At 32.8% G+C, this 12,434-nt stretch overlaps 1 protein-coding gene and 1 pseudogene across 1 annotated transcript; both read right to left on the bottom strand.

The window, feature by feature from the left end:
- Window positions 1–2,726: 2,726 nt before the first annotated feature.
- On the bottom strand, window positions 2,727–6,363 carry LOC146898274 (uncharacterized). Its single transcript, XM_085732472.1, has 3 exons — window positions 6,236–6,363; window positions 4,250–4,482; window positions 2,727–3,436 (listed from the first exon to the last, which is right to left on the bottom strand). Exons 2-3 carry the CDS (start codon window positions 4,457–4,459, stop codon window positions 2,981–2,983), a joined length of 666 nt encoding a protein of 221 aa, XP_085588598.1. The 5' UTR covers window positions 4,460–4,482; window positions 6,236–6,363; the 3' UTR covers window positions 2,727–2,980.
- Window positions 6,364–9,548: 3,185 nt separating this feature from the next.
- Window positions 9,549–10,848, bottom strand: LOC146898273 (aspartic proteinase CDR1 pseudogene; annotated as a pseudogene).
- Between the last annotated feature and the right edge of the window lie 1,586 nt (window positions 10,849–12,434).

Genomic DNA, 12,434 nt, shown 5'->3' with positions numbered 1-12,434 from the left:
AACGATTACCCTCCCTCCAAGTATGACGAAACTGGACATGCCAATCTAAATCCAAAAGGTTACGAATACGCCGCACCAACGTGGGAATGGCTCAACTAAAGTTACAACTACCAGTAACCATATCAATAAGAGTTTTAGAGTCGCTTTCCACAATGAGCTGTGGAATATGTTCTCGCCAAGCCATATCCAAACCAAGGTACATGCCTCACAATTCAGCATGAAGCGCGTCACACACTCCAACCTTTTTAATGTAGCATTTTAACCATCTTCCATCTGAGCTGCAAAAAAGGCCACCACACCTTGAATTTTCTCCACCACCTTTGCAAGCACCATCACTGTTGAGTTTTATCCAACCTTCAGGGGGTTTATCCCAACCCACGTAGATCGTCTCTTTCCGCTGAAGATTGTGATGAGGCGGCAGGGTTGAACAAAGGTCTATCTGCCTAGTAAAGTCTTGGATCACCATGACAGGGTTGTTTGGCAGGTGAAAATCATTTTCAAAGATAGCTTTGTTTCTCCACGTCCATAAGAACCAACAAGATGTCATGAAAATTGTCTTCCAGTTCTTAGTAGTTGCACATATGCCATGCTTGCCGAGGTTGTTGAAAATCCAGTCCCTGCAATCAAAAGTAAAGAAATCAGTCATGAAATAATATGGAACTAGGCGGAGCCATACCTGAGTTGCATAGGCACAATCCCGGAGCACATGAATGGTAGTGTCATCTGCTGTCCCACATCTAGAACAAATTGGAGATATGCCGACTCCCCACTTGCTTCTACGAAAATTGGTAAGGATGCACTCATGAGCTGCAAGCCAGATAAAAGTTTGAATACGATGAGGTCCTTTCCATTCCCACAAAGAATTCCAATCTCCTTCCAAGGCATGAATATCTCCATGTTGCAATCTATAAGCACTTTGAATGGTAAACTGATGAGTATTAGTTCCTTCCCATCCCATAACATCAGGCCCATCTGCATCAATTGGGGTTGGTAAAGCAACCACTTGGTTCACAATATTAGTTGGTAAATTTTCATGCAAAAAAGTTAGGTTCCAATCTCCCTCGGCATTCAAAACATCCCGCATAAAAATTGTAGTATCAATGAAATTCTGGGAAGCTGATGGGTGGAGCTCGCTCCTGTTAGGGACCCACTTATCAAGCCAAAAATTTGTAAGTCTTCCATCCCCTATTTTCCAAAAAATATGGCGTTGAAAATCATTCCAAACTCCAACCAAAGCTTTCCATAGGGGAATCATAAGGCTGTGAGTTGCAGGAAACCATAAAATCATTATTTCTACCATACTTGTTGATAAGAACTCTGCACCATAGCTCATCCGGATTTTTTATGAGATTCCATATCATCTTCATCAAGAAAACCTCATTCATACGATGTGGTCTCTTAAACCCTAATCCACCATCACATTTAGGCTGGCAACACACATCCCAATTCACCAAATGTACTTTACGACCCTGATTTGTGTCTCCCCATAGGAAACCACATTGAATTTTCTCAATCTCATCACAAATAGTTTTGGGAAGCTTAGCGTATTGCATATGATAATACGGAATAGAACTAATAACAGACTTAGAGAGAGTAATTCTCCCCGCAAGACTCAAACATTGTTGTTTCCACCCACTGAGCTTATTTTGGATTTTCTGGACAATGTGCTTAAAATGCCCTCCAGTGGATCTACCAGTAGTCAAATTAGCCCCAAGGTATCTACCAAAACTATTGACATGGGAGAAACCAATGTGAACTAAGATATCATCACGAAGCTGATTATCCACATTTTTAGAGAAAAAAAATCTGAGTTTTTTGACTATTGATCTTTTGACCTGAAGCTTGACAGAAGAGATCAAGGCAATGCATAACACAATGAGCTTGCTCAATATAAGCCTCTGCAAAAAGAAGAAGATCGTCAGCAAAGTCACATTCACTCTCTAACACTCACTCTCTTGTTGCATTAGCATTTGACAATTTTTTCTCACGTTAGATCGGTTTAATTAATCGACATAAATTTCATTGAAAAAATTTAACCAATGTATAAACAAAATTAGGATTGTTTTAAAGTTAGGATTGTTTGCGATTTTTAAAGTTATTAAGTTATCTGAACCACACAATAAATAAAAAACATACAATTTGGTTTGGTTTAACTTTCAAATACTTTACTATTTATACGTTTTATATATTAATCTTTTTTTAATCGTTTCACCCTAAAAATATGTGTGTCTATACATATCCAAAATCTTAAACAAAACTTTCATATAAATTTTGGAAAATATAAAGCAAAACATATCCTATTATCATACCGTAATACCTTACGTTATCAAAATGTAATAGAATATACAATCTTAAGATGCAAGCCCTTGGAAAAGGAGTATGCATATTATATTTGAGAAATTTTATAATTTTCATGATGAGAGAAATGATGATGATAAGAAAAAGAAAGAAGAAAATTAAATGAGAAACAATGAATGAACATTTGGATTTCATTCTTAAAAGTTTAGAACATTGTCAGGAAGTTGATGACTTTCTCAAGAAAAATGAATTGGATGATGAAACTACAATGAATCTGATTATAATGATAATTTTGGACATTTAATATGACAAACTTGTCTCAACATTGGAGGATACAATAAAATCAAAATATATCTCTTCAATCATAAATTGAGTGCTTTCAAATTAATGTGATTCTAAATGAATGATCATGCGGAGAAACGAGAAAATAGAGGAAGATGATCTCATCATTGAACCTTTAGTGAGGAAAGTAAGCAAATGAGATACACACAATTCCAAATCTTATGATACTTGATTACAAATTTGAATTTCGTTATGCAGTGCTCTTGAAATTCCAAATCTTATGATACTTATCAGGTTATCATAAAAAATAAACTAGCACAGTCAAACAGCTCGAATGGTGAGAGGTTTAAGAGTGATGTGGTGGTGGTGGAGATAACTCGGCAAACAGATGATCCTTCATTTAATCCTTCACCTTTGTCGGGACCATCTTTACTCTCCCATCCTTCACCATTTCCTGAACCATCTTTGTTATCCCATCCTTCAACTTTGCCTGGAATGTCGTTATTATCTTATCCTTCATCTTTTCTATCTCATCGTTCACCTTTTCCATCACGATGGACACCTTGTTATCCTTGCGCTGAACAATCCTATGAAAAATCCTATCTTCAAGTCCTTGCATCCAGCTTGGAGCTTGACCAGACAACCCTGCATCCTGAGCTTCACCCTCTTGCATTGGCCAATTTTCAGAAACTTCAGCTTGAACACGAAAACCTAAGTATTTACACGGGAGCGCAAAAGATGCAGATACCTTCTCAAGTGCTAAACATCTAATATTTCCCAGCTTATGGCTACAAGTAGGGCACCTGTTATGTACTCTAGGTTTGCAATCCGAGCATATAGTGTGACCATTCGAACACTGCAATAGCAGCATAGGTAAAGAAGTTAACTAAATTTCCAAATAAAGTTTCTTCTATTTTTAGAGGATAGTCAAGTTGAATAAAAAGGAAGTCACCGGCAAGACATGGGATACTAAATAATGAATGATGAAATTAAAATCGTGATACCAAGAGTTTTCCAAATAATGAATAATGAAAGGCAAGCTAGGAATAATGCATTTTTAGAAACAACGAAACGATGTTTTGACATTTTTAAATTTCTGACAAAGGACAATGCTATATCTGTTTTCAAAGTTGTAAAAGAAAATGGTGTGAAAAATATTAGATGCATATTTTTAATAGATGTGAAAAGGAAAACAGGAAACATGGGATAGACGGACCCTAAGTGTTTGCTTATGACATACCTCAGCGACAATTGTTTAGTTTAACTTACTATGAAAAGGAGGATTCATTTTTTCATTTTTTTCAATCTAATGGTCAATTGAACTTTTGAGGTGTTCTAGCATCACACTCTTCTCAACACACACATACTCTCTAATCAGTTGAAATTTAAATGGATCTCACTAAATTATGTAGGCTTCACACAAATTTTGTGAGATCCATTGAAATTTCAACAAATTAGAGGGTGAGTGTGAAGAGTGTCTGAGAGAATGTGTACTGAGAAGAGTGTGTTGCAAGCATAATTATGAACTTTTTCCGTCCCAATTAAGTTGTCAAATCGGAATTGCTTTTTGAAGAAAAGCCCATGAATTTAATGGTACAAAAAAAAAAAAAGCCTTCTCAAGAACCCTAAAATTCAACAATAAAATCATAATCAATAATTGATAAGCAACCTGATGGATTGGAGGGTACATGCGATTCAGGCATACAGGACACTCCAAAAGCTTTCGAACACTGCTTAAAATAGTCTCAGTAGGACTCAAAGCGGTTTGTGCAGGATCATTCACCAATTCACCACCATCTGTTGACTCTTCATTTTTAGGAGGATCATCATCATTGCTGCTCTGAATATCTTCATCAAAGAGTGGGTTACTTAATGCCATGGTAGCAAGAGCAATCACCAGCCCTGTGAGACAAGATAGAACATTGAAATTATTGAAAGAAAAACAAGGCACATCAAACATCGAAAAGCACAAACATTTGTCATTGAAAATACAGCCCTACAAAAGGTAATCACAATTGAATTATAAGGAGAGTTTGACAATTAGACCAACATTTTTTTTGGAAAAAGTAACTTTGGTTTACTATGTAGCAACTACCAGCTACGTGTAGTCGTGTACTTGGTATCAGACACATGAGCCCCTTCAGTTTTGGAGTAGCCTAATTAGTATAACTCCTTTACAAGCTGAAGAGATTGAGGCTCTCAAGTAGAGTTACCAACATCGTTGATTTTCTGAGTAACCAATATCTTATATTATACAGCTTAATTACATCACATCATAAACAATTTTAAGAATCTCTTTGACAATAAGGTTTAATCATGTACCATAGCTATATTACATTGCCATTGTGCATAAGAGCGACAGGACTGACCAAATAAATTTGTCAAAGTACAAATTTGACGTAGGCATTGAATGCCGTGTGCAGCATATACTAGAAATGTTTTACCCTATTTAATATAGATATAAGAGCCCAAATCCAATTCATCAAAAGAAAAGGGATTGCAGTCTATGTTTGCATTCAAAAAATAAAATTTTACAAGGTGCTTCAAAACTAGCTTTGAATAGTTCTGATTAGGTATGAATAAACTAGGCCAAAAGAATACAAGATAGAGAAAGACAAAACAATCAAAGTTTATTAACATAACCAGGTCAAATGTGTAAGGAAGCTTTGCAGGCATAGGTTCAATGAACTTGTTTTCAAGGGAGACATAAAAAGGACAAGGATAAAACTGACCAAAAAGAAACACTAGAATTATAAATTGTCCCCTTTCTAAGCATTGACTTTGTAATATGAAACATCATCTGGTAAAATAAGGCATGTTTCGTATCTTTTTCTTGTACACCGACAAAAGACATTACACGAAAATGGTTGCAAAGGAAGAACATGTATGCTGCCAAACACACTCGGTATTAAAAACAGCATGCCTAGTGGCCAATAATGTTGTAAAATGGCGGCTATGGCACCACTATAGCAAAATGGTGTGGCGGATTTTGACAACTACCATAGGCAATTTGTGAAGAGATACCCACGGCGGCGGTGCCATAGTCCAAAATGGAGTGTTTAAATGGCGTATTTTTGGCCTTCTGCCATCGTCAACAATTTCAGGCAATCAAAGTGTGATATCAGAAAACCTAAACCTCAAGAATCAAACTACAAAGACACATTTTCCTGATAAAGGAGAAAGTCAAATGAAAGGCATCCAACAATCATCAAAATGAATATCATCTCTATAGCACTGACACTTCTGATCAAATGCGTGTTCAGTGTCCGACAAGTGTTAGTGTCAAACACCAACACGACACACGACACAGACACATGTTATTATATTGAATTATGTTATTTTCTCAAAATATTATCAGTGTCGACATGTCAGTGTCGTGTCCGGTGTTGCATTTCATATATAAAACAACAAAGCAAACTAAAATAACTTCGCCAAAAAAGAATACACATAAATATGCTAAGCTTTCAGTAGTAACGTGAGAAATCCCATATTCCAAAAACATCTTATTGATCAACCAAACAAATAAAAATGTGCAATCCATTGAAAATCGCTAACCTCAACAAATAAATTCATCACATTACAAAATGAAACAAGCAAAAGCAAAATTGATCAGAAGTAAAAGCGAGAATGAAGATGAAGAGAAAGAGAAAAATACCTGGAGCGATTGGAAGAACATTGGAGAGAAAATGAAGAGAAAAGGGGTTTTGGTGCGATTTTAGTTTTCAACCAAAGAAGTGTTTGTAATATTTGATCCGGATTCTTTTTTGCGCCAACTGAACCCTTTACTTTGGAGAATTCATGACCGTCTGATTAATCTAGTGCTCCATATTTTTGCCACGTGGCCATTTTGTAATTTCTTACATCAACATATTTTATTATTTTAATAAAAATACAACATAAAATATCACATTAATCCTCTCAAAAATAATATCACATTAATCTAATTTAAAGAGTAAGACACGTTAGTCCTTTGTATTTTTTTCGTCTGGCATGGTGACGTGTTCGTTAAATGTTCACATGACACTGATAGAGTGTTTCATGGATAGTGACACGTCATAAGCGGTATTTGTACATTTTTTGAAAAAACTATTTGTTTTTTGTTTTTATGAAATCAGATTTGGCAAGGGATGCCTTTTTTTCCTCTACCATATAACCTTCATCTTCTTCCTCACCTACACAAAAATAGAAAGAGTAAATTACACTCCACTCCCCTCAAAGATGCTTGAATTACACTTCTCTCCCCTCTTATATTAAAATATACACTTCTCTCCCCACTTATTCAAAACATTAGAATTTTTTTTAATATGTTTTGAATAAGAGAGGAGAGAAGTGTATATTTTAACATAAGAGGGGAGTGGAGTGTAATTCAAGCATCTTTGAAGAGAGGGAAGTGTAATTTACTCAAATAAAAATGATGGGAGGTAGAGTTGTATATTCAAATCAATGGACACAAGATAAACCAATAATTCATGTGTGAAATCAAGAAATAGGTAATTCTAAAATTTCGTTATGAAAGGATTGCAATTATTAGAGTTGCTAGAACTAATGCTAATTTTGGAAGAGAACTCATCTTTTGCCCTTTGTCAAAGGTAATTGAACTCCTATTTTGGTTTCCCCCCATTTTTCCCAAATTCATTTTGCTCAAATTTTAGGTATTTACCCCCCAAATTTTATTTCAGGTTTATTAAATTGCTGAGTTCTTGATGTTAATTTATGGGTATCTTTGATTTGGATTTGCAAGATCATAAGTATAATTGAAAATTCTTTATCAAGAAGTTTGGAAGGTTGGACCGATGAGGAAGAAGGACAATAAGATGAGTATCAGCCCATGTAAGGTGAAGGAACAAATTGCATCATTAGATCAAGATGCGAAAATTGGTGGTGATGATATTTGAATAGCGAGGGTAATGATAGAGAAATTGCATTGTTTAGCCCATGACAAAATCAAAGAAAATCTGTGAAAGACAAGGTTAATGGATAAATTCAAACTAAGTATGTATGTATTGTTGGTCTAACATGATTATGTATCATTGAATGAAAATGAATGTATGAGGTAAATTATGTGTGTCAATATGTAAGTTTTCGCGACGATGGAGTCAAGACAAAACCCCTTTGAAGTTTTTGTGAATTTTTGGGATCCATGAAGATCTGATGTTAAACATCATGTTGAATAATTTCATATATTGTGGAGATGAGACTAATTCATATTGAATGAAGCAGAATGGCTCTCTTGAATCAATCTTCTCTACTCTCATGTCTTTTATTTATTTTTTATATATAGATTATAAGAAGTATATCAAACACATACATAATTTTCTTTTCATTTAGATACATATTTGATGTTCACTTGAAAATATAACTTCTTATCATTTCAGATCAAGTGATTTATGCATAATTTATATTGTACATGAATATGACACAATTTATTATTATTTTTCATTTGAAAATATAACTTCTTCTCATTTGGGATCACTTGAAAGTATAACTTCTTCTCATTTGGGATCATTTGAAAATATAACTTCTTCTCATTCGGGATCAAGTGATTTATCGGTGCTGACCCATATAAACATCTGAAACGAATATGACAGTGTTTTTTAGGATGAATATGACACAGTATTAAAAATAAAAATAAAATATGATACACTTTAATATATAAAAAAACTATTTTGGCCAATACAAAATTAAATTTTTACTTCTTTCAAAAAAAAAAATTTAAATTTTTACTTTTTAATTAACTGTTGCCCTCTCTCAATTTTTTTTTTTTTTAACTGTTGCCTTATAAGGCGTCTCGTCTTTAATCGTATTAACTGTTGCCTATATAAAAAAAAGTATGAACTGTTTCCTTTTTATTTATTTTTGTATAAGTATTAACTGTTTCTTCTTTTTCCTTCCTTCAAAAAACTGTTTCTTTTTTTATGGCCTAATTATAATACACACACAATTTCATAGAAAAAGTATTAATTTTATTTTGACAAATAGAAAAAGTATTAATTGTCTCGTCTTTTTTATATATAATAATACAATTGTCTTTTTTTTTTTTGAGGAATACAATACAACTGTCTTGTCTTTAACAATAGTATTCTACAAAAAAAAATAGTATTAACCGTTTCCTATATATATGTTTTATCTGAATATATATATACATATTATAAGGAAAACAATTAAAAATTGTTCACCTTTCAAAAAAAAATTAAAAATTGTTCACATTCTTCCAAAATAATATTAAAAATTGTTCACATAATTTTTTTAAAAAAATTAAACCGTCTTTATAATTCAACCATTGTTTTTTTCTTTTTTTTGACAAAATAGTTCAACCATTGTTGAAATCACATTTCACACTAACTCTTGATAAAAAAGCATCTCCCACTGACTATTTATATCTTCAGAAAAAAAAATATTATCCAGGGATATAAATTCATTAAAGAATTTTTAATATACTAGCTTAAATTAATTTTATTCATAGTTCACAATATCATAGTAGTAGATTTTTATTTTCCTCTAAAAAAAAAAATATCATAGTAGTAGATTCAGACTTTACCTGCTAAACAAAAGATTCAGATTTTATATTCTTAAAAAAATATATACATTCAGATTTTACATATTAATATATGAGGTCTAATAATTCGAATTTCACCTTAACGATTTAAGTTTTTATAATTTAAAAAAGACCGTATTAAAAAGTGTGTTTTAATTAAAGAGTACGTTGCTATTACTTCTCTACTATAAAATTGCAATCACGGATTGGGAAAAAGCAACAATTAAATTTCAAACAATATAGTCTTAAGAAAATGTTTAGATATTGTTAAAAAAAAAACATGTTTAGACAAATAAGGTATATTTGCAAAAAGAAAAAACAAGTTTAAAGAAAAATAAAAAGAATAAATGTAACTGGAACAAAATATATAACATCCAACTAATGAAATATAATGCATGTTTTATTATGAATTCATGAAGTAACGAGTTTACATTCAATATGGCTTGGTACAATCAATAGGCTTAAATGTAACAGTATTTTGAACAAGATTATAACCAACCAACAAGTTCTGTTGAGCCACGTTTCCAAAGATGGCTCTTTGAGATGGGATAAAAGCCAAGCAAGCAATCCCATCAGCAACTTTAATAAAGGTACTAATAGAATACAATTTAATATCTGCACCTTTAAAATGTGCAGTGATTAAAGGAGCTTCAAATCCATGATATGCAACATTATAGCAAAGTTTAAATGTACCATTTGGATCCTCAACATGCTCCAGATTAATATATTCTGCTACAGCTGATTCAAATCTATAATAAACATCATAGGGCAAAAATGTAAATGTTGTACCAGAATCAATTATAATGTTTCCCTCATTATTACCACCATATGTAGGTCCTCCAAATTCTATTAATTTGTCTCCCACAGTAAATGCTTCCAATGTTAAGTAGTAACCACTTTGTGCATATTTTTTTTACTATAGGAGTTGTCATAGCCCCATCACCATAAACCACCGCGGCATCGCCGAAATTGAGTTTGCTCGTTGAGGTAGACAACCATGGACCCAAACAATAAGAGAATTTTCCACCAATTGATGTACCCAATTGAGATGGAAGAGACATAGGTCCGCTTCCAAGGCCAACTATACCAGAGCTTGGGCCATGAAACGTCCCTGTATTTCTGTATCCACATCCTATCATTGTTTTGGGAAATGAAACTGAGTAGCCGGTGGTGGAATCTAATGTAAGAGTCTCCACACTAAGATATCCTAGTGAAATTGATCCATCCATATACTTAGAAGTATATTCACAAAAACCTAGTACATCACAAGAGGTTGTTCTCATTGATTGACATGTGTCCGACAAGCAAGGTATGTTTTGGTAACTTGATGATAATGAAGGGTCAAATATAGGTGTGATTTGGGGGTAACATTGTTCACAAGGCTCACATTGAAGCCAAACAAGGTCACTACCTGTATCAACAATGGCAAATACCTTAAATGGTGGGGTACCAATCGAATAACTCATGAGATACTCACCTTTATCAGAGTTTACGGTTGATTGAGGTGTACTAGTGAGAGAATATTTGTAGAAATGGTTGACACGGTTGATGGAACGACGCACAGCGTTGGCAACACTTTCGTATTTGTTTTGTGTAGGTTGGTAGAATGGTGATTTTGATGAGTCACGATGGATGAGTTCAAGAGTGAAACCATTGTTTAGAGCATGAGAAAGAGAAATAATGAAACAAAAAATGGTAAAGAAAAGAAGTGTAAGAAATGAATGTGCACTCATTGTTGAATTGTGAAAATTTGTTATCACTTTTATTTTGTGCAAACTATCTACGTTCTAATTTATGATCTATAACTTAAGTTTGTGTTTATGTATGTTCTTCAGAACGTTTTTATAAGACTCTTTGTGAGATTGTATTGCTGGAATCACGTAGGAAATAGTAAAAATATGGTAAAATGTTTATGAAGCTTTATTATAATTCCTATCTAACATTAATGTGATTTTATTTAAAATTCTACCAAATTTGATTAAAGGTGGTATAATTTCATTCAATGAAATTACTTTTTGATTGTATTAATTGATTAAATTCAACTTTTAATACTACTTTGTTATCTCCATAAATGTTTTTTTGAAAGGCTATTTTCGTAAATATTATGTTAAGGTAAATGGTACCGCACTACTAATTTTAAGAAACACATTTTAAACATTATTTTAGACCATCTCTCGTCAAATGTGAGACTCTTTAACACACTCTCTTAGGTGACAGGTAGCTCGATAACAGAAAATAATAATAGGTGGTTTAATAAAATCATGGAGAGCCTCTGATACCATTTTAAAATATGTAGTTGGGTCAAATACAAGTTCATAAAACTGGTTTATAAGATGATGATTACTCGCATTTATAAACATATCTTCAAGTTATTTCACATCCAATACGGGACTCTTACACTACTAGATATGATAATTTTATTGTTGGTTTCTTGGCCACAATGGTTGTTAATTGTGGCAGGTGAAACTTAATTGTTAGTGGTAAGGTATTTATGCCTAGTTTGTCTTTTGATTTCAATGCCCGGTGGAGTAATCCATCTCTTTGTATTGGTTATTCCACGAGACAATGCCGATTGTTGGCTTTATTTCTTTGCATGGTTTTATTTTATATGTACTTTGACTTTTTCTTTTAATTCCTTGATATACACACCTTGTGTTTAGCTTGGTCTCATTGGTTTCATCCTTCTTTTGGCTTCTTCAAAAAAATAATTGTGGCGGGTTCGGATGAACTTTATAAATTTAATATATATTATTATAATAGTCTCATAATTAAAAAAATATTAAACATAAACATTAATTTATCATTTTCTGAAAAATAATTATTTGAAATATTAATTTCTTCTCACCCCTCCCACCAAATACTTTCTCTCCCCTCAAAACTTCCAAGTAGAACTTATAAGACGGTAAGTCAATCTTATCCAACTTTACCTTCATAATAATAGCTATTTTAAATTGGAAGCATCGAGTTAAGATCATCTCCGGTTTATACTCATTCCATTTGTTCCATTATCGAAGTTTTGGTGTATAAATATTCGACTTATGTCTTCAATTATAAAACTATGCCCATTTATATCATTTATTTACTTCAAAACAACAACAATGAACATTTTCATTTTATTTACAAAACGAAGAAGATCTCAACCCAAAGGATTACTGACATTGATTTTGGCTTGAGACGGATATGAAATTGTTGTAAAAGTAAAATAAAATATCATACAATGGAATATACTAATAAATTTAATACATTCCATTGTATGATATTTTATTTTCAACCATGTTTACAACCATGTTTTTATGAATAAAGGAAAAAAAACACATCT

The sequence above is a fragment of the Medicago sativa genome, chromosome 8 (assembly GCF_051527215.1).
Source record: "Medicago sativa cultivar Bolivia chromosome 8, Bolivia_mono, whole genome shotgun sequence".
Taxonomy (NCBI): domain Eukaryota; kingdom Viridiplantae; phylum Streptophyta; class Magnoliopsida; order Fabales; family Fabaceae; genus Medicago; species Medicago sativa.
Note: the sequence above shows the minus strand (reverse complement) of the source record. Positions and strands in the feature narration are given on the sequence as shown.